This window comes from Odocoileus virginianus, chromosome 7 (assembly GCF_023699985.2).
Source record: "Odocoileus virginianus isolate 20LAN1187 ecotype Illinois chromosome 7, Ovbor_1.2, whole genome shotgun sequence".
NCBI lineage: Eukaryota > Metazoa > Chordata > Mammalia > Artiodactyla > Cervidae > Odocoileus > Odocoileus virginianus.
In genome coordinates this window covers 61,590,110-61,617,557 of record NC_069680.1, presented here as the reverse complement: position 1 = coordinate 61,617,557, position 27,448 = coordinate 61,590,110, and the positions used below count along the sequence as shown (strand labels likewise).

Sequence of the window (27,448 nt, the reverse complement as noted above, 5' to 3'; positions counted from 1 at the left end):
AGAGAATCTCTGACTTGGACCAGTCTGCCCACGGGACACCCAGAGTTCCTGGCTTTCCTTGAGTCTCACCACCCTGACTCCTGACCCACATGGACTCGGCTGTACTTTGTCTTTCAACCCAGGTGTTGCTCGCGAGCTCAACACCCTTAATGGGTCAGCAAAGCCTTTGGAAGCTTCACCCAGGTGGCGGTAAACAGGGTACCGTACTGTGCCCTCCCTCGCCCCTGAACCCTGGCCCTTACCACTGTCACCTCCACTTCTATTTGGGAAATCACTGCTCACTTATACATCAATTTATCCATTCAGAGAAGTGTGCATCAAACATCTCCCCTATGCACACTTTTGGGCCAGGGACTCAGAAACATCAGAGACAGACCCTGGTTCCCAAAAGCTCATAGTCTAGCCCAGGAGGGCAAATGAGCCTGGGGGGAAGACCAGCTGTTTGGTAACCCCAGGCTCGGTGTGATAGACAAAGGAGGTGTAGACCAGACGGAGACCCTCAGGGAACACTCAGGGCGCTTTGTAAATGGAAAGAGCCTGAGTTGAGCCCTGAGCAATAAGAAGAACTTGGAAGAAAGGAGAGAGACATTGCCAGGGGCTCCAGTACTGGGTGTGGTGCAAGAGCAGAGGGCGAGAGGTGGGCGTGTGTGGGAGCATCCTGCAGAGCTCTGGGGCACAGGGAGAGAGGCTGCAAGGTGGGAGGTGAAGCTGGGGCCTGGGCCAGAGGAGTGCTGGTGATTTTCTATGGGACACACTACCCAATGTTATGCGTGCACCCCCCCCCCACCCCCACACATGTCCCAGTGTAGGGATGTGCCAAGCCTGCACCTGTGTGCATGTGTACATGTGCACAAGAGTGTTGCAGGCTCTGGAATCTACAGTCGAGCCTGCTCCAACTCACCCAGCTCTTTACAAAAGTTAGATTCCATCCATCCACTCCACTACTGGGAGTGCCTATGATATATCAGGACCTGGGCTGGGTTGGAGGGTGACCGGTACAAGTCCCTGCTGGCGAGTGAGGGCTGATACAATCTATGATGATGATGCTAAGTTAGACGTAGATATACTCCTCAGGCTTTTCACCAATACTAATCCTCTGCAAACAGGAATAGGGGAGAGAAGAAAAGGCTTGAAACTAGCGATCAAGCTGCGCTGCTAACTCTCTGGGATACCGCCTGGCTCCAGGGTCAGGTCGTGCGGGATAGTGGGAAGCCCCTCCCGAGGAGCCTTGGAGAGGCAGTGCCCTCCATGGCCGCCCGGGGGCGCTGTGGGGCCCCTGGAGCTGGCGGCCGTCTGCGCTCACTTGCTCGACACTCACTCGCCCGGAGGTTTCCCCGCCGGCCGCGTCCCGTCCGCTCCCTGCGAACCAGGAGTCCCCTCTGCGTGCCCCTGGGCTCCGCTCCGGCCCGGCTGCGCCAGACGCAGCTCTGCCCGACGGCGACATGGGTTTTCCCCCAGTCCCGGAGGCTGGCAGCCGGCGCTGGAGGCCTGTGCTCCTCGCCTTCCTCCTGGCTGCCTCCCGAGGTAAGGTCGGCGAGCCTGGGTGCGGGGGAGGAGCACCGGGAGAACACAGCGGGCAGGGTGGGGGTCACAGGTCGAGGGGGAGCCCCGGGAGCCCCCTTCAGCCCGCTGTGACCCAGCCCACCCCCCACGGCAGACAGGCTGCTAGGACTACTTGGCAGCAGGCAGTAGTTCTCTGCCAAGTGCCCTGGCTGGGTGGTGGGCACATCTGTTTGCTGACAGCTGCCTAGGCGGCTGCCTGTCCAAGCCTTCCCAGCCCAGAGCGCCCAGGGCATGAGCACCTTCTGCCGAACAGGAGGTGGACCTGGTGGAGACAACCCAGTGTGTTCTAGTGGATGCCTCTGGCATTTGACACCTGCGGCATCTCCCTGCCCCGCCTTAGGGCTCCAGGATCTCACCCGGTAGGGGAGTTGTATATTCACAGCCACTGTCCTATACCCTGGTGATACTCTTGGTTGAGCCTTGGTGGGCACTGGTCAGCGTGGCTACTGGTCTGCTGCTGGACATGCACACCCCTCTGAGGGTCTGAGTGGTCAGCTGATTCCTGGCATCCTAGCAAAATTGCCCCTGGGGAGACTGATGTAGGGTATGCGCTGGGGAGAACGTGGGGGCATTTCCCAGCTCAATTATGAGCCCATTCTAAGTCCTTGGATAACTTATAGCATCTTCCGGGCCTCAGTTTCCTCAGCTCAAACACAGAAGCCATACACAGGGAGGTGTCACTTTCCTCTTCCAAAGTCCAGACTTGCACAACTCTAAGTGGTATCCTGGTCAGGACACAGGGGCTCCTTGAGTTGGGGGGGCAAAGGAGGTCCTGGCACTCATAGTCTGGCCGACAGTTCTCGCCTGTCTAGGATTGGAGCAGTTGGATCGTGAGGGAGGAGGGGACCGGCAGGCAGCCTATGGAACTCAACTTTTAAACTTTTTCCCCGGGAAGGCAGAGGGAAAGTGTGAGTCATGCAGGGAGTCAGAGGGAGGCAGGAGGGAGGTGGGGAGCTTGGCACGGACCCAGTGGGCAAGTCGGAAGAAGAAGAGGGAGCAGATGACAGGGTAAGAATGAGGAGGAGCCTGAGAGAACCTGGAAAACACCTCAGAAACTGAGGAGCCTGCAGGCAGCATGTTATCTCAGCGCTGGAAGTCTGGCCTGGCCTCCTATGAGGAGGAGGGAGCCCACAGCCCGCAGACGTTGCTGCCTAAGCCCTGAACTGGGTGCTCCTCAGGAAGAGTCAAAGTGGGCGTGGGAGCAGTCTCGGCACCAAGGCCATGGCTCGTGGCAAACATGGTTTCCCAGAGGAGCAGGGGATGGTGGCAGGCAGAAAGGCCAGCAGCCCGCTGGCTACAGACCCCTGCCCTGCCCCAGCCTCTCCAAGTGACCCTCAGAGGCCTTTCAGTTCTCTTACCCCTATCCTGTGTCCTCCTCTAGCTGGGCAGCTCTCTGCTCAGCAGCCCCAGGTTGGGAAACTGAGTTCCAGAGAACCAGGGCATAGGGCGCTGGCTCGCAGAGCAGCCAGCAGCACAGAGGCTCGGAGCCCCTCGCTTCATGTTGTCTACGCAGCCAGGAGACTTCCCAGAGAAAGCTTGGCACTCCATCTCTGCCTGGGCCCAGCTCAGGGGGATAATTAGGGTTTGAAGCAGTTTTCCACCAAAAGGAGTCACGAGAATTCTCTTAGTTTTTAACTAGTCTGGGACTCAGTATTCCTAACTGTATTATGGGCGTGCTGTTGAGTATTCATGCTGCTACCTAGTAGAGTGTGCAACAAGGGGGCTAAGAGATGGGCAGGCCTAATTGCAGGCATGGTCAGAGGGTCTGTGAACTGAAAAGAGACCTGCTCACCAACCCGCTGAGGTGCTTGGTTGCCCTGGGCAGGATTGATGCTTTGGGAAGGTGAGATGGGGTGGTTGGTGCAAACCTGTTCTCTAGCTCTTGGGGCTGGGCCAGCACCATGGAAAATGGTGGTGGTGAGCCTGATGCTTAGGAGCCCAGGAAAAGTTGCAGATACCCCTTTCCTGGGCCTGACTCAGGGTGAGATGGGTGGAGGGAGGTACCTAGGAGGCCAGGACACAGCAGACCCCAAGGATGGCAGAGCCTCTTCTTCCCCTTTGGCATCCCTAGGGCCTATGGAAGTTATTGTCATGACCTCACAGGCTGACCCAGGAGTCTCCAACTCTGGGACTAGTCCACGGAGGTGCACTGGGGAGGGAGGAGCCCACCTTCCTCTGCATGGTAAGCAGTGTTGCAGGCCCTTATTGAGTAACCCAATGGTGCAAGCCTCTGACACAGCAAGGACTAGTCTTAGGAAATCCACAATTCTCTGCCCAGAAGCCCTGGGGTGGAGAGAAGCAGCCTTGAGGCCAGCCCATGGGCACAAGGGAGCCTCTACCCAATGGCAGGGGTCCCCAGCTATATTGGGGAGCCTCTAGCTGGGCTGGTTGCTCTCTCTCCCAAACAGGGCAAAGGTTCCTTGCTTGGGTCTGACCTCTGGTGACAGGGTGGCCCCGGTGGGAGGTACACTGCTGAAAGGTCACCTCCCTATATGCAACACACACAGGGGGTCTTAGGGCCAAGCAGACTGAGGGAAAGAAGAGAGGAAGGAAGGGGTCCTCAGTGCCCATTGGGTATACTGGCAGTGACCCCTCAACCAGCACTGATCACATCCCAAAGACTGAGTTTGAGGCTCCAGGTTTTAAGCCAGCTGTTCATCCAGGAGCAGTCTGGCCTCACCAGGGGAGGGGGGCCAGGGGGCACAGGGACAGCTTCGGATAGACCCTAGGGACCCCTCAGTAGCAGTGCTGACACGTGCAAGGCCTTCCTGATGCTGTCGTGTGTGAGAATGGCGAAGCTAGGGACTTGGAGTTGTGTGCCCTGCCTGCCAGGGTTTCTTGTACAACCCGTTACTTAACAGGCCAGCTTGGGGAGGCAATGAGCCCTCCATTCACCTCTCAAGATGGCCCTGTACTGCTCTGTGATTTTGTGCATTACTCAGCATGCCTGAGCAGGTTCTATCATCGCTCCAAGAGGCATGATGACAGTGCCTCCCTCAGAGGCTGTGGTGAAGGGTGCACACACAATATAGCACCTGGCACCTGCTTCGGGCTGTGCAGTATGATTCTGTCCCCTGGCTTTTGAAGGCCACATGCCACTGGCTTACTGTCTTAGCTCCTTGCTGCCTACAGGGTCCGGCAGAGTGCCCAGAGGCACTGACTGGCTTCACTGGGACAGGACTCTAGAGAATCCTGGAGGTCTGAGGTGCTGAGCCCAGGCCTTTGTGCCACCTCTATGCACTTTGAGTCTGAAATGCCCATGCAGGTGCCTGCAGAGTCTCCTCTTAAAGTTCCCTGGAGATGGGGACTCTGCAATTTCAAGGCAAGCCAGGGTTTGCTTGTCTTCTTAGGGTCTTTTTTGTAACTGAGCTTAATATTCAAGCTATTTTCCTTTGGCTGACCACCCTCAGAGAGAAAAACAATGGCCACCTTTGTGCACACCAATAATTCAGTAATGAAGCTGCTCTGCTCCTTGGCAAGCCAGTCTAGTCCCTTAACCCTTCTACATAGGATCTTACTTCTCATGGGGACCAGGGGGTCAAGTCCTGCCTCTGCTGTTCACTTACTATGTGACCACAAACACATACTCCTTGTTTATCTGAGCCCTGAGCAGGCTGGGTAACAGGGTCTCAGGAAGGCTGAAGACATGCTTCTGAAGGGTAATTCCATGATGGTGTTTCCTGACCTTCAGTCCATTTCTTCACCACCTTGGGGATTTCTACAGTGTCTGCCTATTACCATATGTTCTTTAAAAAATCTACTCATTTCTTTTACTTAGGTAAACAGATTTTAAAAGGAAACTGTATATCACTTGCCATAAATGGAAAGCCAGTGTCACCTGCCATAAATAGAACAAAATCATAAAAGTACATAATAGGAAAACCAAATATGGTAAATTCTGATTGGAAACTATAGCCTGGAGAAGGCTCCAAGCCTGCTGTACCTTGCAAGAAAAAAAAGACGACGAGCTTAGCATATAATGGAGATGTTTTGAAGATACATTGGCATCAAACTAGGACTTTCTCTTTGATGTAATCAGGACTGAAAGAGAATTGAAAAGGGAATAGCCTTCTCTCTATGTGATTCAATGTTATTTAATGCCATCAAACTGAAAGTAAAACTACTTATGCTATAGATGCCGCCAGCTCCTCTCCACTGCAAAAGAAAACTCACCACTATGAAGAGTGGGAGCTGGTGGCAGGGGGCAGTTTAGCTCTCCTGGAAGAAGGGAGGGAGGGCAGTTTCCCATCCTAAGAGGCTGAGACAGGGTCAGCAGGCCTATCTGGGCTTCTTCCAGACCCCAATTCTCCCAGCCCCCATTGCCTTCTCCAAATAAATATAGTGGCTCTAGCTGGGTCCTATCCTCTTGCTGGGACCAGCTGGCTGTCCCAACGACCAATAGGGGAGAGTGGGAGAGGGAGCTGGCAGCCCCACTGGCCAGGTCACACTGTACATCTATAGGAAGGAGGTGGGGACCCTGGTTAGTCCTTGGCTACTTCTACACTGGAGATCTCAGGAGCCAGATGACCTGGGCTCAAATCCTGACACCACCAAGTACTATTTGTGAAACCCTGTACAAGTTACTTAGTCTCTCTGCTTCAGTGTCCTCATCTGTAAAGTGGAGATGGTCACAGTCCTACCTCACAGGGAGGGGGGATACAATAAGCGAATCAGTGTAGAAGTGATTAGAATGATGCTTGGCACAGAGTAAGCACCTGCTACTGCCATAACCACCAAGCCTCCTGAACTGAGGGGAGGGCACAAAGAGATATGAACCTGAACCTTAGGAAGTCTTCAAAGCACAGGATCTCAAGGATAGCTGGCTGGAGCTGGCAATCTGGGCTACATAGAGCTGTCCTCAGGGGAGGCCTGGGAGAGCTGAGGAAGGAGCCATCCAGAGGAGTGGTCACTGGTGCAGCTCTGGCCAGCCCCCAGGCTCTCCCCGGGGAGGTGTGCTGGCCAGCAGCCTCTAGCCCCAGAGGCGGCGATGCTTTCCCAAGGTGCTGGAAGTGCCACTTCCTCCCATAGAGCCTGGCTTCCCCTTCCTAGACTCCTTGGTCTGATGTGAATGGACATTTCCTGCAGGAGAAGGTATCAATAAACACATCTGAGATGCCCTTTGTCCTCACCGGCTACGGAGGCCCACCGACGGACCTGCCCTTTGGGCCCTCAGCCCCTTGCCCTGGAGCTACTTCCTGGAGCTTAGCGCTGGGATCAGGACCAGTCCTGATTGGTCCTTGCCTCTATTGCCCTCTGTGCTCTGCATCTTGATAAAGACAGAGCCTGGCCTTTCCTTACACCCTTCATGGACTGTCCTGGCAGGGAGCTGGAGGCCACACTCATGTCCATTTGGGGTCCGCTCTGAGGGCGAGGACCCGGTCTTTTGCATCTAGCACAGGGCCAGCAATAGTAGGCCATGAGTAACTGTTTACTTACAGCCCCTAGCAGCTAGACAGAGTCCAGCTGTTTGGGTGGGGCCTTCTAGGCCTGACTAATTGAACCAGGGACCCACCTCCAAAGGCTGGGGTGTTGCCTTGGTGACTGTGGGCTAAGTTCATGCCTGGTCAGGGAAAATACACAGGCCTGTTTACACGCCCCTCCCCCCACCCCACACCCATCCCATGCACACCCACAGGGTTTCACAAGGTGCCTGCTTGGGGGGGAAAGGGGTGACACACACTAGTATCTTGAGATGAAGCCAAACAAGAACTTTCCCTTAGACTAGAATAGAAGCTTTTACAAGAGCCTCAGCCCCTCTGTGGCTGAGGGTCCCATTGCTAGAAAGTGGCAGAAGCAGGACTGAATTCTGAGTGGAGGTCCTTTAAGGAACTCTGCACCCCCACGGACTCTCTGCATTGGGCCTGGCCCAAGTTTGGACCTTAGTAAATATTTGTGGAATGAAAGAATGATGTTTTTGCTTTGGGTCTGAGGCAGAGCAAGGATGATTGTGTGGAGAGTGCCGAAGTCAACTGGAGGTCAGTTCACTCTCTGAGTAGCTGGAGGATGAGGTGTTACCCCACCCGCTGGAGGGGTGGAGGGCTCTTCCTGTCTGCAATGTTGGCTTGTCCAAGGTGTGGGCCTCTGTTCAGCCACATAGGGCTATGTGGCTTTGGGCAAATTGCTTGACCTCTCTGGTTCTAGTTCTTCCTCTTTAAAATGGGGATAATAAGACCTACATCAGAGGTTATGAGAATTAAATGAGTGTGAAGTGCTCAGCAAGTCCTAACATGTAAGAAGTGCTCATAAATGCCTGTGATCATCTTAGTATTGTTGCCCATTCTTGCCACCTTCTTCCGCCCTGAAGAAAGACAGCCTTTCTCACCTGTCACAAGGTTTCAGAATTGGAAGGGGGCTAGGAATGTGGGGAGTCTCTCAAGATAGGATAAAGAAAGGGAGGCCCAGAGAAGGATGGGATGTGCCCAAGGCACACAGTAAGGGCATGGCTAAGTGGGGATTGGGGCCCAGGGATCTGCCCACCCAGGCTAGTGTTTCAATCCTAGACCTAGAATTACCCCAGGGTCACATCATTCTTCCTGCAGGTGCTTCTGCAAACTCACCCAGCAGCAGGTGGGGGCTGGGCCCTAAAAACAGCACAATGATAGATGGTTCCCACACAGGCACAGGCTCAGCCTAGGGCCTGAGGCCTTTTCCTGTTCTACATGCTCTCGGCCACCCTGGAGCCAGGGGCCTTCCTCCCCAGTCTCCGACAATGCCCCAGGTGTCCAAAAGGATCTGCTCCTTACAATAAGCAACATCCTCTGGCCAAATAATTATAATTCCAGCTGGGCTATTTATAGCCCCTGATAACACACGTGTGTATGTGCAGTCGTGGAAGGCATGGGGCATGTGTGTAGTTTTCGCTAACACTCTGCCCTTGAGAGTCCACCTAAGGACAGGCTGCCCCTGGGCCTTATTCTGACTGGAGTCTCAGACACAACAATCAAGATGTTTTCTCTCCCCAGGATAAGTCCTGTGGACATCCGGCCCACCCCATCCAGTCTGTTTGCTGGAACTGAATACTCTCCCCCACACCCAAACCTAAAGCCCAGTGTAGCTTCTCCTTTTTCTAAAAGGGGAAGAGGTCCTTCTGGGGTGCTTGGGGTGTTAGGAATTGAGCAATGACCCTCCCCAGCTCTGTCTCTGAACCCCAGTTCTGTGTCCCCCTGTGAGTCTGCAAAGAAACTGCCTCTTGGGCTGAAAAGCCCCTCCCCACTGCTTTCCTGGGGAATTCTGTGGTCCCTAACACCACTGCTTGGACCGGGGAGGCCCTGGGCTGGTGCCCCATTGGAGGCCCTCCTGCTGCTTGCTCCCACCCTGCCCCATCACCCTGTGCTCACGGACACCTGACCTGCCCACAAGCTAGCCGCATCTTGCCTACATGTTCACCCCACCCCGTCCACACCTCTGTCCACTTGGCAGCTCCGCCCTGCTCGGCTCTGGGCTCACCCTCCTGCTTCTGCTTCCACTCCCCCCAGACCTGTGGACCTGGCCTCCCCCTAGCCCCCAAGGTGTGTATGCTTCTGCAAACACTGTTGGATCTGGATTCGGCTCACACCCTTGAGGGTAGTTCTGGGCTAAAGATAATGTTGGGGAAAGGGAAAACAGGGTATCAGTCGGGAGAAGTGCTGGTGGCAGCTGTCATATGGCTGGCTGGGGGAAATGGGGAGTTAATCGAGGGTCCACTCTTTGGGTGGGTTTTTATTCTTCCTCAGAGAGCCCTTTCTGTGACTACTTCCCACTTTCATTTATTGGCACAGCCATAATTCAGTAGCTCGGTTTCCGCTGGGGGCCTTGAGTGGATCACTTTCTCTCTGAGCCTGACTGTCAGATCTGTAGGACAGTGGGCTTGGGGAGTGGAATGCCTCCCTGGTTAGAAACCAAGGAGGCCACTCATGGACCAGAAACTCAGATGTCCATGGGACACTGAGGGCAAGAGAGTGAAGCAGACTGGGGGAAACATTAGGGAGAGGTGGGGACTGTGGCCAGCTCGAACACCAGTGCCCCATGGGAAGAGGAGGCTGCTGCCTAGTTCCAGTTGACAAGTGCCTCGGGAAAGCTGTGTGTGCTTGCGCTCAGCTGTGTCCAGCTCTTTGCGACCCCCATGGACTGTAGCCCACTATGCTCCACTGTTTGTGGAATTTTCCAGACAAGAGTACTGGAGTGGGTTGCCATTTCCTTCTCCAGGGGATCTTCCTGACCCAGGGACCAAACCCAGGTCTCTTGTGTCTCCTGCATTAATAGGCAGATTCTTTACCACTAGTACCATCTGGAAAGCTGGGTTTAGTGTTAATGCTCTGATTTTCAAAGAGAAGCTAGAAGTCAAAATTTTTGTATCAAATTCTTGGTCTTTAAATTTTGGCAATCTCAAAAAAAAAAAAAAAAGTAAAATACTTTGAGGTTCAAGTAAAATATATTTGAAGGCTGAATATGGCCTGTGGGCTGCCAAAATCTGAAATTTTTTAGTACAGTGTCTAAGTGCTTGAGTTTAATTCTGACTCTAGTATTTTCTGTGAACTTCAGTGAGTTACTTAACATCTCTGTGCCTCAGTTTCCTCATTGGTGAGATAGGAATAAAAATAACAGCTGGCTTACTGGGTTGTTAGCCATGCCCATCCTATTTATTATTCTTCTAGTCCTAATTAGATCCTTCTTTACCTGAAGCCCCATGCTTCAGGTTCTGAGTTTATACCCTCCAGAACTTCAGGCAAACCACTTTCCCTTTGTTGACATCTGTATTTCTCCCTGAAAAGGAGATGAGCATCTTGACTAAAGAAGTTCTGAAGTCTCTGCTCACCTTGGCAATGACTTCCCAAAAGTCTGGGAGTCCTAGATGTGGCTCCCTCTCACATGCGGGTGCTGGGAGTGGGAGGCTCTGGTGCATATCTGTCCTTCTTACCCTCTGGGGCTTAGAACTCCACCCTTGCAGACATATTCTTTGGGGGAAATGTCTTTGCTGCCGCCTCACACTCTGCTTTAAATATGCAAGCATGCCAAGATTGGGCCACAGCTGTTGTCAGTCATTCACACTTTAGTGAGAGAGCATTCAAAGCAGCCTTCTCTGTTCTATTTTCACTCCTAAGAAATATCTTTTGAATTGCAGAAATGACTTAGAGACCTATCTAGTTCCCAGGTACCAAGCCTCAACTTTCAGAGCATTTCACATAAATTATCTGTAGTTTTGCCTCAACTCTGGCAGGGAGCTGTTCCACTTCTGTGTTTTACAGCGAGGCATCTGAAGCTCAGAGTCTATGTAACTCCCAGATATTGGACTCCTTTGCAGGCTGAGCCAATTACAAAGCTACAGCAGCTGCCTCTCTCCTGATTGGGCCAGGCTTTCAGCTCTTCTGGGTAGGGGTAGGGAGATAGGCTGTAAAACAGGGAAAGGGAATCTGGAAAGAAGTGGCATTATTATCTTGGGTTCAGGCAATGGCAATGGAAGGGGCATATCCATTTGGATCCTGTACATATTTCCAAACCCTCCTTCCCTGTCAGTCCACAACAACCCTTGAGATGCCAAATAAAATGAAAACATCACTAATGTCTAGTAACTATAGCTATCCCGCTGATGTCTGCAGAAGGCATGAGAGCTCACATATCGTGTTCTCCTCTTCCCCTCATTCTGTCCTCTCACAACCCCACTGTAGCTAATATTTTCCTCACTGCACACATGAGGAAACTGAGGCTCACAGCTAGACAGAATTTTCTGTTAAAGGGACAGTGCTTTAGGGGGTCAACATGGTTACATGCTGGGAGATGGGGGTAGGGTAAAGAGGACCAGGGGATGGCTTCATTTGCTTATTGAAACAAAATGAATGAGAAAACGTCTCAGAAGACCAGGTGGTAGGCAGGTGCCTGGGTGAAATGACCTTTTCTGCACACCTGTCCTTGTCCCTGAGACACCTTGGGTATTCTTGCTTTACCCCCTTCCATGTGCTGGGCTCCTGTCTGTCCATCAACCCCAAAGACTCTCCTTCCTTTAAGAAGTCTCTTGACTATCCCCAGGAAGGTCACATCCTCTTTCCTTCAAGTGCCCTGAAGGCTGGCTCGGCTTTACCCTTTGTCCTGTGGGGTTACTTTGTCAGGATGTAGGACTTGTCTACCCAGCTAGGCCATAAGCTCCTAAGGGATGCTCTGTCTTCAGCATACAGGTGACACAGAGCACCTGGCACAGGCCTCACACGGGCAGATGCTCTGATGAGGGGGGTGCGGGGCATGCCGGCCCCAGGAGTGGGAATAGATGCCGATGGCCTCCAGAGGGGTGGTCCAGGGCAAGAGGCTGCTGTTCCCAAACTGCCTTCTGCTTCTCCCCACTGATGTGCTGAGCACGGGAACTGCAAGTGCCAGGGGCCAGGCCTGGGCAGAGCCACGGTGCCTGCAGTGAGGGGACAGGAGCTGGGGTCAGCACACATGTGCCAGCTGGGAGAGGGATGCTTCGTGCCGGGCCCACCCTGCCGCCTGCCTGCTGTCTCGCCTACGCCTCATCCAGCTTTACCTGGGGAGGCTCTTGTGGCTCCTCCCACACAGCCTGGAGGGAGCCGGCTTCACGAGCAAAAGAAGAAGCTGAGGCTTGGGGAGGTCAGCTGACTGGCCCTGAGCTTGTGGCTGGGGAACCCATATCTGTGAAGCCCCAGGCCGAGGTTCTTCCCTACTCCGGTGGGTATTGGGAGTATTGCTGGCTCAGGTGGGTGACGGGCTCTCATCTCTCTGAGCAGGCCTGGTGACAGCGTTCAAGATTGCCACGCCCTATTCCCTGTACGTGTGTCCCGAGGGGCAGAACGTCACCCTCACCTGCAGGCTCTTGGGCCCCCTGGCCAAAGGGCACGACGTGACCTTCTATAAGACCTGGTACCGCAGCTCACGGGGCGAGGTGCAGGTCTGCTCGGAGCGCCGGCCCATCCGCAACCTCACGTTCCAGGACCTCCACCTGCACCACAGTGGCCACCAGGCCAACACCAGCCAGGATCTGGCCCAGCGATACGGGCTGGAGTCGGCCTCCGACCACCACGGCAACTTCACCATCACCATGCGCAACCTGACCCTGCTGGATGGCGGCCTCTACTGCTGCCTGGTGGTGGAGCTCAGGCACCACCACTCGGAGCAGCGGCTCTTTGGAGCCATGGAGCTGCAGGTGCAGAGAGGTGAGCCCCCGCTCTGTGGGTCGGCCAGGGGCGGCTGTCACTGTGGGGATGGTGTCTGAGCTTGTCCGGGAGGATGAGCAGAGGACGGAGTGGCTGGTGGGGGGGTGGCGCTGTGTGTCTGGTGGTGTGACACTGTGCCAGGGGGTGTCTGATTCTGTTTGGGTGGCGCTGGCACTCCAGGGGTGGTATGGGATGTGGAGCTGTGAACACCTCTTTCTGGGTCGCTGGGTATGGTGGAGAGGAAGGGCATACTGGGCTCTGTTTATGACAGTGGGGTTTCTTAATGGGAGAGAGTATAGGAACCGGTGGAGAAGGAAATGGGAATCCACTCTAGGATTCTTGCCTGGGAGATCCCGTGGACAGAGGAGCCTGGCGGGCTCCAGTCCATGGGGTCGCACAGAGCAGGACACGACTGAGTGACTAAGCATATGAACTTGGGCTGGGAGTGTGTCTGCTCACGACAATTCCAGGGCTGTGATATATGACCTGCGGTGTGAGTTAGGAGTGAGTGTGTGTGTGTGTGTGTTTGTGTAGGTGAGAAGACAAGGGGTAGTGGACTAGACAGAGGTGTGGGCAGGTATCCACACACCCATGGGGGTGTCATGGCGATGGGCGGGGCATGCCTGGCTGTGAAGTGAAAATATGCCTCTGTGTGAGTGTGTGTGTGTGTGTGTGCGCGCGCGTGCAGCTGGGCCAGCATTGCCAAGGGGACACGAGCAAAGGTATCTGTGACAGAAGCAGGGCATACCAGCCAGGACAAGTCTTCCTGGCCTCCAGGGTCTGACGCCCACTTAATGACCCTTCTTTCTGCTCTCACAGGCGAAGAAACACCATCCAAGTGCATCGCGTACCCACCTTCCTCCAATGAGAGTGAAAGTAAGGAACCATCTCTTGCCTCCTCTGGATTCTCTGTTCTCTGCCCTCACCCTGGACCCAGACCTCATTCTGAACTCTAACCTCATCACTCCAAGCCCACAAAACTCCATTCCTCCTTTGCTGCCACCCTTCCCTTTTGCTTCCTCCTTCACCTGAGCCATTGGGCTGCAGCCCCCAGAAGCCCACTTCTAAGGGCCCTTCTAAGGCCTGAAGCTTAAGGAAGCTGGCTTCTGAGTCCTACCCCTGACTTTTGGGTGAGGCTGTGCCCTGGCAGTGACCTTGGGCCAAGTGCCCCCATGATAGATACTGGGTGCCATAGGCTGCCAAGCTTGTTTTCGGTGGGGACCACTCCTGCCCACCAGCCCTCTGCCACATGGGAAGGAGGGCGGTATGTGTGTGGGTCCTCCTGGCTTGGACTCAAACTTGTTCTATGTGTGTGGAGAGGGCGGAGGCAGAGGCAGGGGAACAGAACGACCTTTCCTAAAGCTCCTACTATGTCTCAGGCACTGTGCTAACTCCTTCTAAGGACTGGTATCTCAATGGCTTCTTACAAGAACCCTGTGAAGTAGGTGTCACCAACTTCATGGCACACTCATGGAAACAGAGGCCCAGAGAGGTGACATAACTGACCTCAATTCACACATCTGACAAGGGAAGTGCAGCTGGCACTGTGCTCACCTCACACCTTCTGGAGGTGAGGTGAGCACAGCTGGGGAAGGAGACTGGACGCACAGGGCGGTGGGTGGCAGTCAGCCCCCTGGTGTTTGCCCAGTGGTGCCCATGGAGGGTAGGGGCATTGCTCCAAGGGATGCCTGGGCACTAGCAGTCCAGGTGAGAATACCCAGCAGCTCGGAGACAGCAAAGGGGAGATGTCTTAGGGGTACGCCCTCTTCTGACAGGAGGGGTTCTTGGCTTCCTTAGCCTTCTCTCCATTAGTATTTATTGGGCATCCGGTCCGGAGCAGTCCCTGCCTAGGTCCTGGAGACACGAAAGTGCAGGCCTTCTCCCTGCCCTCCAGGAGGACATACATCACAACTGAAGTCAGGAAGCTCAGCCACAGCCAAGCCCCCACTCAAAGGCCATGGTGACTTTCTATTCACACTACTCCTTTTTTTTTGAAGCAACAAACAGACTAGCCAGGAATAAAATTAGAACACACAGTCTGAGCCAGACCCACATGGAACTAAGAAACTAACAACAAGCCCCTTCGCCTACACCACAAGCTCATGTGTGGCCTCGTGCCAAGCTGCTGCCTTCCTCACTTCCTCCGCTGGTGGCTCCCTGGGGAGGGTGGAGACCCCCCCCCCCCCCGCCACCCCACACCCCCGGCAGCCCCTTCCTGCCCATGCAGCAGCCTCATGACTGTGTGTGCACACACATGCTGCGCACAGGTCAGGGTGAGCCTCACCTGGTGGGTCCATGAGTGTTCACTTCCCCATTACCCCTTCCACTACGAGCAACCCCCCAGTCCCACTTCTGCCTCCAGGGGCTCCTGCAGAACAACTCTGCCACTGCCCCCATTTCACAGATGGAGAAACTGAGGTTCAGATGGATGAAGTGAGTGGTTCCCAGTCTCCCAGAGCCAAGAGGAGAAGCCAGAGCAACCTGGTTCTCCATGTGCAAACCCTGCCTGAGTGCTGGGGCCCTCCTCCGCTTGTCAGCACTCATTTTCTGAAAGTCAGCTGTCTTGGACACAGTGACAAGAGATGCCAAAGGGGACAGTGTCAGAGAAACCAGGTGTGAAATGGAGAGGGAGTGGCGATCTGGGTCATTTTTCTTGCTCTAGACTCGAGAGCAGCAGCTGTTGGGGTTAAGGGAACAGAAGTCACCTGGGAAGTTCCAGGAGTCTGACTGATAAGAGCCCAAGGGTAAGGCAGGACTTGACTGCTAAGAGTAGGTCAGGCTTCCTTTGCTGGGCACCTCAACTTTCAGGTTTTGACATGTTCCTTCCTCTCCAATTCATGGGATGTGCAGTCTCACTCTGCTCCCTGCTTCCTGAACTACTGTCTGCAGGGAATTGGCTTCTTAATGGCCACAGGGACATGTTCGCTTCTGTCCCAGTTGTCAAGGGCAGGGGTAAAGCATCAATCTGAAAGCTTCTGAAAGGCTGGAGTCCCCTTTCAGAGTCTTGGTTCTGGAGGTCTGGAGACGACAGCTGTGAGGAGTCTTGGCGCTAAGGTGGAAGTGGTCTCAGATGAAAAGAAACCCAGTTATACTTTGGGGTGGGATGTGGGTGCTTGACAGTGCTTCTGTCCTCTGGGTACCGTGTGTCCACTGAACAATGGCAGCACGCGTGTCCCTTTCCAGCTCACAGGGAGGCCCCATGTTATCAAAGGCGGTGAGTCAGGGCTCAAAGACTGAATGCCCACAGGGCCAGCGAGCTGGTGGGGAAGACAGTACAGAGACGCAGAGACTGGTGAAAACCCAGCCGCCACTGTGTACATGCAGTTCCAACTGTCACACGCCAGGAGAGGGGCCCAGGGTTGCCAGAGCTACTAAATTTTCAAGCAAAGTCAGAAGTCCAGATTTTACTTGAGCTCTCAATTTTAAAAAGTTGGCAACTCATTAAAAAAAGTTAAGTACTAAGCTGGCCATATTTGAAACCCGAGTCTATTCTAATGAAAGGCAGTGTGGTGAAATGGTTAAGAGCACAGATCCTGAAATCAGTCAAGTTGCCTAACCTCCCTGTGCCTTGGTTTTTTCATCTGTAAAATAGAGATGATGGTTATATGTATACTTTTAAGGTTGTTCTGAGGCTAAATGAGGTACTCTGTGTAAAGAAAGCATTAAGAACCATGCCTGGCACAGAGTAAGTGCTGTGTGTGTGTTGGCTATTATTACTTCTAATGTGCAGTTCTAGGCCTCACTTCCCAAATCATCTCATCCATTCCCCTGTAGCAAGGCAGGATGGCAAGTAGATGGCAGTGGATGGTGGACGCATATCCTGTTCTCTGACAGTCTGAAACATCTGCCTGATGATCCATGTGCTTAGGAGGTCCCAGGGCTGACTGCTGGGTCCTGCTGTCTGCTGCCACTTACCTCTGGAAAGACCCCCCTGCTATAAGACAGGGGCTCCACAGCCAGCCTTGGTACCTGATCAGTTAATGATGTTTCCAGCCAAGAAGCTCTTTGAGTTTTCCTTCTCTAATTGCAGTCCATGGGGTTGCAAAGAGTTGGACATGACTTAGCGACTGAACAATAACAGCAGCAGCACACTGCAGCCCCGATCTCCTAATATCCTGGGGGAGTAGGAAGGCAGCTGGTATATGAAATCCTCTGAAGGCCCAGGTCAGCTTGAGGTGGCCGGGGAGGTGATAAGAGAGAGGTGGGATGAGGAAGCTGGTATTGAAAGAGCCTGGGAGCCCCAAGTTGCTGAGGGGCTGTGGCTTTTCACTGAACCTGTGCCAGGAGGCTGGACAGCCCATCTCCCCGAGAAGCAACCTCTCCACCCCGCAGCACAGCAGGATGTATGGTTTCATCCAGCCCCCTCCCTGGAACCAGGCAGTCCTACTGAACGCCTTCCTCCAAAAGCACCCTCGGGGTACTGACAGGCCCTGGACAAAGACCCGCTGAGCAGACCGAGCCCCTTCTATCCCACCCGGCTCTGTAAGGGCCTGGCACACTGCCTGTGAGTGCTGGCTGGGCAGCTGCCTCTGCCGGTGCCTGATCGCCTTCTCGGCATGAGCCTGGCACCGGATGGCTACAGGGCCAGACCCCTCCCCAAGTCTGCCCCAGGTACTGGCCACACGTGGGGGGCGGGGTGGGCAGCTGTGGCGAGGCTGTGCTCTGCAGAGGAGCCCATGCTCTCAGAGGGCAGCTGGCCCACAAAACTCTGCCCAAACCCTGCTCCCTGGGCCTAGCCTCAACTCCTAGCCCAGGCTGTAAGGAAACCAAGACCTGATCCCCAAGAGGGGACAAAGAGAGGGAGTCTTTGCTTGGGGACCACAGTCAGGAGAGAGGTTGGGCCAAGATGCTCAGTAGTCATTGACTGACTACACCATTTGCTGCTTAATGCCAGTCTGGAGGAAACCTGCTTTGATGACCAGAAAAGGGTGCTTTGCAGCCGGTTTCTCGGTGCCCACAATAAGGTCCTGTGATGGGGTTCAGAGATACTCAGATGTCTGAATTAGAAAATGTTTTACTTTCAGTACTCTGCATCAAAGTGCAGCCTCGCTAAGATATGTGGGGCGCCTGCTTTAATGTGGAGCTGAACTTGCTTTGTAACAACACAGCAATTGTCCCTGTACCAGCGGGTACTTCTAACGCACCCGAAAACAGCTTTTTCTCTTCCGAGGTCTGAACAAGCCCTCTGAAAGCTTGTTTACACTGTCGGGTTGTTCAGGAATACAGTGAGATAAAACACAAGACTTTATACCCAAATAAGCAGTGCAAAGGCACACTGAGCCCGTTCACCTTCCCAAAGCTCCCAGGGCCAAGCTGACGCTGTGACAAGGTATTCTACCCCATTGTTTTTCTGTCAGAGGGAAGCGCTAAAATTGGGAAGGAAAAGCATTTATGCTGGTTGTGGTCTGAGGGCACGTCTGTTCCCAGCCAAACTCCTGGAGTCAGCAGATGGACTGAAATAAAACCTCCCATGCTGTGGATGGGACCATGAACTGGTACAACTGTTTTTTTTTTTTTTGCAGGACAATTTAGCAATAGTCTAAAAAAAAAAACACACATACTCTTTGGCTCAGCACTTTCACTGCTAGGTTTTATGTACTGATGTACTTGCCTGAGTGAGCAAAGATGCCTCCACAAGTTCATTGTTACATTATTAGTTATGCTGAAAAATGGAAGCAACCTACATACCCACCAGGAGGGGACTGTTTCAATAAGCTTAGGTGAGCCCCATGATAAGCCCTAGGCAGAATGAGCTAGATCTCTGTGCCAATACAGAGAGGTATCCAAGCTGTGCTAAGTGGGAAAAGCAGTTGTCACGTGATCCCATATATGCTGTACATGCAGAGAATGTATCTAGATTATGTCTCTGGAGGGGACCCAGGTACAGGTGGAGGAAGAAAATGTTGAATTAAAAAAAAAATGTAAATTTTTTTGTGTGTGTAATTTCCAAAGCTTAAAAAAATTTAAATTGGACAAGGATTCACATTTCCCTAGTTCCTGCCCAAAGTGTTTCCCCGTAAGCTACATGTGAGATCACTTTTAGAGGCCCTGTCCTGAAGCCAAGGGGCATAAACAGGGCTTTTCATTCATTTATTTTTCATTGTGATAGAACATATATAACATAAAACTGCCATTTCAACCATTTTTAAGAGTACGATTCAGTGACATTAATTACATTCTCAGTGTTGTGTAGTTATCACCACTCATCTGTTTTCGCAAGTTTTTCATCTCTCGGCCTTCTTTCAGCCTTGAACTCTGTGACATGGGGTCTATGAAGGGCCTGCTCTCCTCTTCAGGGAGCAACCAGTGGTCCAGGTGGTTGAGATGTTTCCTGCAGGCTGTGATGAGGACCCTTCTCTTTCTCCCCTGTAGCTGCCTCAGCTGTAAGCACCTGGCCTGATTTCTGGGTGCTCTGGCCCTCTTGGGGTTCCCAGACCTTCCATGCCTCTGCAGGTCACTGCGGGTCTAGCTGTGGGGCCTGGGTAAAGGTGGGTCCCCGTGTTGCTGGGCCTTCCCTCTCTGGGCCTCAGTTTCCCTCAGGAGGAGCAGGGAGTGGGGCCTCACTTTGGCTGCCTCTCTGTCCATTCAGGCATCACGGCTGCTGCTCTGGCTACGAGCGCCTGCATCGTGGGTATTCTCTGCCTCCCCCTCATCCTGCTCCTGGTCTACAAGCAAAGGCAGGTGGCCTCCAACCGCCGTGAGTATCCCCGTCTGCCTGGGCTAGGTGGGGTGTGAGTGACCTGCCCCAGCGTCCCGCTCAGCCACAGGGAAGAGCCAAGGCAAAAGGCTGACCCAGTTCTGCTCTTCAAGAGACAAGAGCTGGGCTCTGCGGTAGAGAGGAGGGGACCCACTGGCCCCTGGCAGTGCTGGCTTGATACTGAACAGGGATCTGTTGAATGAATGAGCAGTCATATGGAGTAGCTGAAACTGGTTTATAAAAGTGCTACCACCTGGAGATTGTTGGGGCACCTGCTTTAACATATAGGTGGGTTTGTCTTCGTCGCAACGGTTGGGACAAAATGACCTTTGGATTAACAGAACTGGGAGGGATCTTAGAAATAACTCGATTCAACTCTTTCCTTTTACAGGTCACAAACCTAAGGTCAGCAGGGTTAAATAACTAACCGAAAGTTATAAAACTTAGTGAGTGGCAGAGCTAAGACTCAGACTCAGAGCTTTTCAACTCAGTGGTTTTCAGGGAACATAGTTCCACTGCATAATAAAAACACTCAGCATGAGCGCAATAGCTGAGGACCCCCAACTAATAGGGTTGCTGTGCCAGGGACCATGCCAAGCCTGCTACGTACATTCTCTCACGTTCTCCTCATAACAAAGTCTAGTCCTACTATTGGCTCCGTTTTAAAGCTGAGCAAACTGAGGCACAGAGCAGTTAAGGGACTCCCTTAGGGACCCCCTTAGTGAGTATGTGTTGGAGCCGGGCTTCGAGTTGTGACCACAGATACCTCTTCACTTGTCTCTTCGGGTGACGGTGCCCCGGGCCCTTCCTTTGACTCCACTCATGAGCCTTGGCCAGCCTCAGTCCTCCTGGAGCAGGAGGGCGGGGGCCCTTGCGTGGCCTCCCCCACCTCTTCCCGCACCGCTCCCCACCCCTGCTGTCTGCGGCAGGAGGTACCTGAGGGGGGCTTTGGCTGGACTGGACCAACTGGACATCCCTCCTCTGTCCCTCTTCAGTGGTCAGCCTCCCCCACCTCTCAGGAGGCCCTAATTCCTCTCACAAAGCGGGTTGGGGCTGCGGCTGGGGTGGGGGAAGGTGAAGGGATTTGGAGCAGAAAGAGGAACCCAGGGGATGAACCAGGAGAGGCATGGCTGCAGAATCACCCTCAGCTCCTGCTCATCTGTGGAGTGTGTCCACGGGGGTGGGGAAGGGGCGAGGAGGGGCCGTTTTCAGGTAGGCTTGACTCCCAGCAGAAGAGGTGCTTTCTGTCCCCTCTTACTCCAGACCACAGGTCTGCCTCCATCAGGGAACAGGAAACTAAAAGTGAAGTGGCTCAGTTGTGTCTGACTCTTTGTGACCCCACGGACTGTAGCCTACCAGGCTTCTCCATCCGTGGGGTTTTCCAGGCAAGAGTACTGGAGTGGGTTGCCATTTCCCTCTCCAGGGATCTTCCTGACCCAGGAATTGAACCCAGGTCTCCCGCATTGCTTTACCCTCTGAGCCACCAGGGAAGCCCCAGGAACTGGGAAACAAATTCCCAGCAGAGGTGGGCATGGGGTGGGGGAGGGGCACTGCTGATCCTCACGGGGCCCCCAGGGGTTGGGCAAGGGCTCTGCCTGTGTCCCATGCTGGAGGAAGAAAAACCAGAGAGGGGACACCCCCAGGCTGGAACGCTGTGGCCGTGTCCTGAGGACATGGGGAGCCTGGGGTCAGCCCCCAGTATCTCCTGCTGCAGGTACTGGGAGACCTGCAGACTGAGGGCTTCACAGAGAAAGGGACAGATGAGCTGGGTGCTGAAAAACTGCAGTGAAAGAAGGCTTGAGGGGGTGTGGTGGGCCAGCCAGGGCTGTGCCATGACCAATGACGAGCATGCCTTCTGAAACTCTATAAACAAATTCTATTTCTGTGATGGACAACCACTTCGTAGCATCTTGTCCCCAGATTTAATACATGCAGTAACAGGAAGGTATCAGTCATTTATCTCCTAATAAAAGTATTTTTGAGGCTAGTCCTCTGTCCTCTCCAAAAAAAGACTTATATGGTTGAAGGTTTAGAGACAGACAGACGAGATGCCAGAGGGGACGAGTCTAGAGAAACCAGGTATGAAATGGAGAGGGAGTGGAGATTCGGGTCATTTTTCTTGATCCAGATTCTAGAGAAGCAGCTGATGGAATTATGGCAGTGGAAGTCACCTGGGACATGGCAGGAGCGTGGCCCCAGGGTAGAGGCTGAGTGGCCTGGAGCAGGGGTGGCAGGTCTGGAGGTGGAATGGATGGGATTGTGTGTGGTGTGCTCCGGGCAGAGTGCTGCCACAGAGCTGGGCACAGACGGAGTGCTTGGGAGTAAGCCACACTCAGGAAAAAGAGAAAGAGCAAGGGTTGGGAAATTAAATTAAAAGATGCTTGCTCCTTGGAAGAAAAGCTATGACAAACCTAGACAGTGTATTAAAAAGCAGAGATACTGCTTTGCCGACAAAGGTCAGTCTAGTCAAAGCTATGGTTTTTCCAGTAGTCATGTATGGATGTGAGAGTTGGACTATAAAGAAAGTTGAGTGCCGAAGAATTGATGCTTTTGAACTGTGGTGTTGGAGAAGACTCTTGAGAGTCCCTTGGACAGCAAGGAGATCAAACCAGTCAGTCCTAAAGGAAATCAATCCTGAATATTCATTGGAAGGACTGAAGCTGAAGCTCCAATACTTTGGCCACATGATGCAAAGAACTGACTCACTGGAAAAGACCCTGATGCTGGGGAAGATTGAAGGCAGGAGGAGAAGGGGACGACAGAGGATGAGACGGTTGGATGGCATCACTGACTCGATGGACATGAGTTTGAGAAAGCTCTGGGAGGTAGTGAAGGACAGGGAAGCCTGGTGTGCTGCAGTCCGTGGGGTCGCAGAGTCGGACACGACCGAGCAACTGAACCACAGCAACAGTGTTGGGAGCACCGAGGAAGGCAGTGTGCTAGAGGCCAACGGGCACGGCAACCTCCCTAGTATCAGGCAGACTTGGTCTCTTCAAGGGCAGAGCAGAGGATGAGCTGAGGGAAGGCAGAGACCTGCAGGAAGCCCCACACAGAGTCGCCCTGGTAAACAAGAAGCCATGATTCCGATACCGCGGAGATTTCAGGAACTTGTGTGCAACTTCCCGTGGGTATTCTGTTGTTGTGCCCCTCCCCCACCACTTGTTTCCCCATCGTAATGAGCAGCAAAACTCTTAAAAAAACAAGAAGGATCTGTGGGAGTACGTGGGGAGCTGCAAGAAAGAGGGAAGTTGGGGTGGCTGCATCTGGTTGGTGGCCGGTTTGCGGGATGGGGAACCTCCACAGCGGGGCAGGGTGGCAGCAGCCTGATTGCAGGGTAGAGAGTGGTAGCGCGACTGAGAACTGATGAAGTGTCAGGCCCTCTAGGGTTCCTGTGAGAGGTGTTGACCCTATTAGGCAATGCGGGGGACAGAACAGAGAGGACCAGGAACTCTCATTAGGAACTGACCTTGCAACACCCCTGCCCAGTAAATCATGGTTGACGACCAGAACGTGACAAACGGCCACACAGGAAACAACAGTTCAGGAGCAGGGCCTCTGGTTGATCCTGGATGCCTAACATCACCACCAGCTGCCTTTGGTTTCCTAGCTGCCCCACACGCTTGTCAAATGCATCCCAAGTATAATTTATCATGGGTCAACATGGGCCGCTGACCAAGGCCTCACCTGCTGGGTAGACACACAGCACTGCCCTCCCGGCTTCTTGAGGGAACAGAAGTGGGATCTGGGGATGAGCACAGCCCTGCCCAGGTTCACTCCGATTCCTGAGGGGTGTCTGCCAGCGAGGGCCAGGATGCTGTCTGGGGAAGCCTTTCCTCTGTGACCAGCTTCTCTGTCTGTCTGTCCCTAGGTGCCCAGGAACTGGTGCGGATGGACAGGTAAGGCCCATGGAGACCTTCCTGAGAACACTTGCCACAACTGTGCCGTCCCAGTCAAAGTCTGGCAGGCTCTCTCCTTGCCTTCCCTGGGCTGTGGTCTCTGCTGGGCAGCATCTATCTACACCCAGCTTCTTATACGGCAGTTAATGCGGAAGGACAGACTGATTCTCCTGACTCCACTGGGTTCTTTCCCCCTCTCCTCTCCGGTCACTGCTGATATCACAGTGGGGCTGAGAACACAGACATGTACTTCCTGGGCCTCCCTGTGCTCTGGGCCAGCTGTCAGGAAAGAGATATGTCTGTGCAGTAGGGCCCCAGTTAAGCTGCCTGGCATAGCTGGTTAGAAGAGCATTTGCCATCTGCCATCTGCGCTGATTGGCTGTTTGCCCTGCCACCCCTCACCCAGCTGGCTGGCTCCAATGCTGCTTGGAGAGCGATGCACCTACCTTTGGGCCTCAGTGATCAGCTGGGGTGAGGAAGGGGAGGAAGCAGCTGAGCCCAGGCAGACCCTGAAACATGCAAAGGAGGTCAGCATGCCTGGAGTTGAGGCCCCAAGGAGTGCAGGGCACCCCAAGGAGAAAGCAGTCAGGCCACAAGGGCAGAGGCTGACCTGGCTCAGACGTGGGTGGGGGGCAGCTTGGGGATGGAGTGGATGGGGAGTGTGTGTGGTGTGTGCCCTGGGCAGGAAGCTGGCATGGGGCCTGGCATGGAGGGCGTGCTTGGGAACAGGCCATGCTCAGGAACTTGGCCCCAGTATATGTAACACCAAATTCAGAGCTCCTCCCTGGTGTCTGAAAGGGATGATATTTAAGACAGGTCACAGGAAGTCCTAGCTAGATCCTGCTGGAATCTCAGAATTAGAGCGGTCCTCAGAGGTTGTCCCATTATGAAGGAAGAAGAAGGGCTCCCTTTAGCTCAAGACAAGCTGTGGGGACAATCAGTCCTAAGGCCATTAATTCTACTGACCAAAGAGAGACTTGTCCCCTGATTCCTGAGGCCAGTGTCCTGGAGCCACTCTTCCCTGGGGCTTCTTTCCTGGGCCTGGGGGCAGATGGGCAGATGCCCTCAGCTCAGGGCAGCTGGGGGGTGCAGCCCATGGCTTTTCCTCCCTGGCCCTGGAGCCTCCCTTCCTGCTAGGAGATGCTGCTGAGGCCTGGGGTACGAAGGCAGGTGATGGGAAGGCGGAGGCGAGGGGAGAGAAGTGAGGCAGGCCAGGCGGAAGGTCAGAGGCCTAGCCCAGGCAGCACGCATGACCTTGTATTCTGCTTCTCCAGCAACAACGTTCAAGGAATTGAAAACCCTGGCTTTGAGACCTCTCCACCTTCTCACGGGATGCTGGAGGCCAAGCCCAGGCAGCCCCTGACCTACATGGCCCAGCGGCAGCCTTCTGAGTCTGGGCGGCACCTGCTCTCCGAGCCCAATACTCCTCTGTCTCCACCAGGCCCCGGGGATGTCTTCTTCCCCTCCCTAGGTGAGTGAATCTCTTCCCTCATGGTACTGTGACCGGCAGCACACCAGCCTCATTCCCCACCTCCCTGGGAATCCTCACGGCCTCAGGGTGTGGGGTTGTGGGGGGGATGATGGATGGAGGAACCCCCCTTCACTCTGCTTCTCCTTTCTTTTGCAGACCCTGTCCCTGACTCCCCAAATTCTGAGGCCGTCTAAACCAGCTGGGGGCCTGCGGAAGACGTGGCTGGGCCTGGGGCAGGGGCATTTGAGCCAGGGCTGGCCCTCTGACTGGTCCCTTTGGCCCTGGTTTCTTCCCTCCAGCTGTTAAGCTCAGACTCTTTGAAATATCCCTGATGGCAGAAGGGAGAAGGTGTTGGACAGTCCAGCCCCTCTCTCAAGGATGGTGAGAGGCTGGAATCCCACCCCAGGGACCTGAAATTCACCAGCTACTGATGCCAGATGACCTCCATCCTCGAAGCCGCAGGACTGCCAGCTCCCGTGGCAGCCTCTCTCTCTGGGACATAAGCCCTGGGACCTGACAGTATAGATGTGCACTGGGCAGACCTCCCAGACCACCCTCCAGGCCCGAGACACAGGATAAGATGTGGAGAGACTCTTCCCACTGCAGTGGGCCTGGCTCCCCACTCCCGCCTGAGACTGCTCATCCATCAGACTCACTCTTTGTAATCATGAGGCTCTGAGGCTAGGCCTGCGTGACCTGGCTGCCTTCTAACCAGCAGACTCTGAGGGGCTGTCAACAGGTTAAACAAATCTGGGGTTCCCACTGCCTGCACTCTGGGTCCCCAGAATGCACTGGCTGGAAGCCCCCAAACGGGAAGTACGCTGTGGGGCACGGTGACCATTGTGAGCCAACTGGCAACTTGGGCAATGGGGGCCAGGCCAGAGGTTGTATTGCCCACCCACCATAGTGGGGAGAGGAGGGAGAGTGGGCTGGCGGGGGGCCTGCTGGGAAGGTTCAGAGGACAGGGCTCCTCCCCCCTCTCCCTGTGGTCAAGAGAGCTGGTGACCACATAATGTACTGCCCAAACTATGACTACTTTTCAGTGTGAAGAGGGGGTGCTATTAAAAACTACGTGGGTGACAGTGTAAAAACCCCATGGACGGATTGTAAGAGCTGGGTTGAAATCCCTACTCTGCTTCAGAGGTGCCTGAGGCCCAGGGAGCCCCCCACCCCCACCCCCAGTCTTCGAGGACCTCTGTTACAGTCACTCTGCACTGAGCTGTCAGGGGCAGCGGGACCCTGCTGGGTGGGAGGAGCGGGCGCGTCCACAGACAGTCTGGGCCTGCTCTGCCCTAGACCCTCTGCTCCCATCTCCTGCTTCAGGCATGACCCAGGTTTGTCTTTCTATACAAATAGGAGGGGAATCCTTTGTGGAATTTCAATTCAAGAGCTTTAAAGCATTGAGAGGAGTGGGGAGGGATCTCTGTACCCTGTGGGGTGAAAGTGGTTGGTGGGGCCTGAGAGGGCGAGGGGCAGTTTGAGCTAGACAGGCACCCCGGGCACTGCAGTGTGGAGGGTGTCATTTCAACTGGGCATTCGTCTGCCAGTAGCCTACGCTGGCTCTGCCGAGCCAGGCATGGGTGCTGAGAGCCCGGGTTTCTGGCCAGGATAAGGGCCCAGCAGGCAGGGAGATGCCTCCCTGGCCTGGTTGGGGATCGGAGAGGAACAGCCCTAGGCTCTCAGAGAGCTGGCCATGAGCCCCAGGCCTGCACCTGGAGCCAGGGAGCCCCCTTCTCAGGTCCAAGGCTGTAGGCCAACGTGGGCCCTGAGCGGAACAGGGGGCTTGGAGGAGAACGTGAGTGTGGGCCTTGGGCCTCAAGGCTGCACTGACACCTCCAGTGGCCAGAGCCCTGAACCCTGGCTCCTGCTTTGTCCCCGGGGGTCTACTCCTCTGTTTTCTTTGCTGCTGTGGACACTTAGCGCCAGCTGCCACAAAAAGAGGGTGCTGTCTTCATGGCTTGTGGGGTCCCAGGGGGCAGGGATGGGCAGAGCGATACCTGCTCAAGGCAGGGCCAGGCTACCCCTGGGTTGAAGGACAAGCCCACAGACTAGACTCCTCATCCCCCAGCTCAGAAAGAATGTTCCTGCCTGTCAGGGAGGCTGGCCTGGCCCAAACCTCAGTTCTGACTTCAAGGTAGAGACAACTTCTAAGAATCGGGCTGCCAGACCCCAGGCCCACCGGCCGCTGAGTGGAGGAGGGAGGAGGCCCCGGAGTAGAAAGACACCACACTTCCTCCCCAGCTTCCTCCTGCATGGCCTCGAGCTCGTCTCTGGACACTTACTAGTGAACGTATAGCTTCGTGGTTTCCTGTTTTCAGCGAAATTTACTCTGAGCTCCAGTCTCCATCTTCATCCACGACAACACACCCTGTCCCTAGCAACCCTAAAGGCGCTCTCCGCCAACCCCGATGCTGTGCGGAAAGGCAGGGTACCCGGGTTGTCCCTCTGTGCTCGCCTCGGGGTGGCAGTGCTTCTGGAGATGCCTGTGGGCTGGGGTGTGTGGAACAGAGTAGGGGAATGAGAACATGGTCCCTGCCTTTAGGGAGCTGGGAGGAGCCCTGGGAGGGAAATTTGTGTTTTCAGGCACTAAGTCATTGTTAAGAGATGTATCAGGAATTAAGGGGCCTGTAACCTCTTGATGTTTCACATTTAATAAAAGATCTCCTGCCTTTGTTTCCTGCAA

General features: G+C 54.3%; 2 protein-coding genes across 2 annotated transcripts in view; one reads left to right on the top strand and one right to left on the bottom strand.

Moving 5' to 3' along the window:
- CDH23 (cadherin related 23) overlaps positions 1–27,448 on the bottom strand; it is a 428,604-nt gene that overhangs the window by 42,423 nt on the left and 358,733 nt on the right.
- Positions 1,295–27,448, top strand: VSIR (V-set immunoregulatory receptor). The gene is made up of 7 exons (XM_070470791.1): positions 1,295–1,524; positions 12,276–12,701; positions 13,521–13,577; positions 19,291–19,398; positions 23,267–23,294; positions 24,569–24,765; positions 24,922–27,448. The coding sequence occupies exons 1-7, from the start codon at positions 1,443–1,445 to the stop codon at positions 24,957–24,959; spliced, it is 936 nt and encodes a 311-aa protein (XP_070326892.1). The 5' UTR covers positions 1,295–1,442; the 3' UTR covers positions 24,960–27,448.

Excerpts from the sequence above, each read along its gene's own strand:
- VSIR (XM_070470791.1), top strand. The coding sequence starts at position 1,443 with ATGGGTTTTCCCCCAGTCCCGGAGGCTGGCAGCCGGCGCTGGAGGCCT. Across the intron at positions 13,578-19,290 it reads TTCCTCCAATGAGAGTGAAA|GCATCACGGCTGCTGCTCTG; the intron begins GTAAGGAACCAT and ends CTGTCCATTCAG. Across the intron at positions 23,295-24,568 it reads GAACTGGTGCGGATGGACAG|CAACAACGTTCAAGGAATTG; the intron begins GTAAGGCCCATG and ends CTGCTTCTCCAG.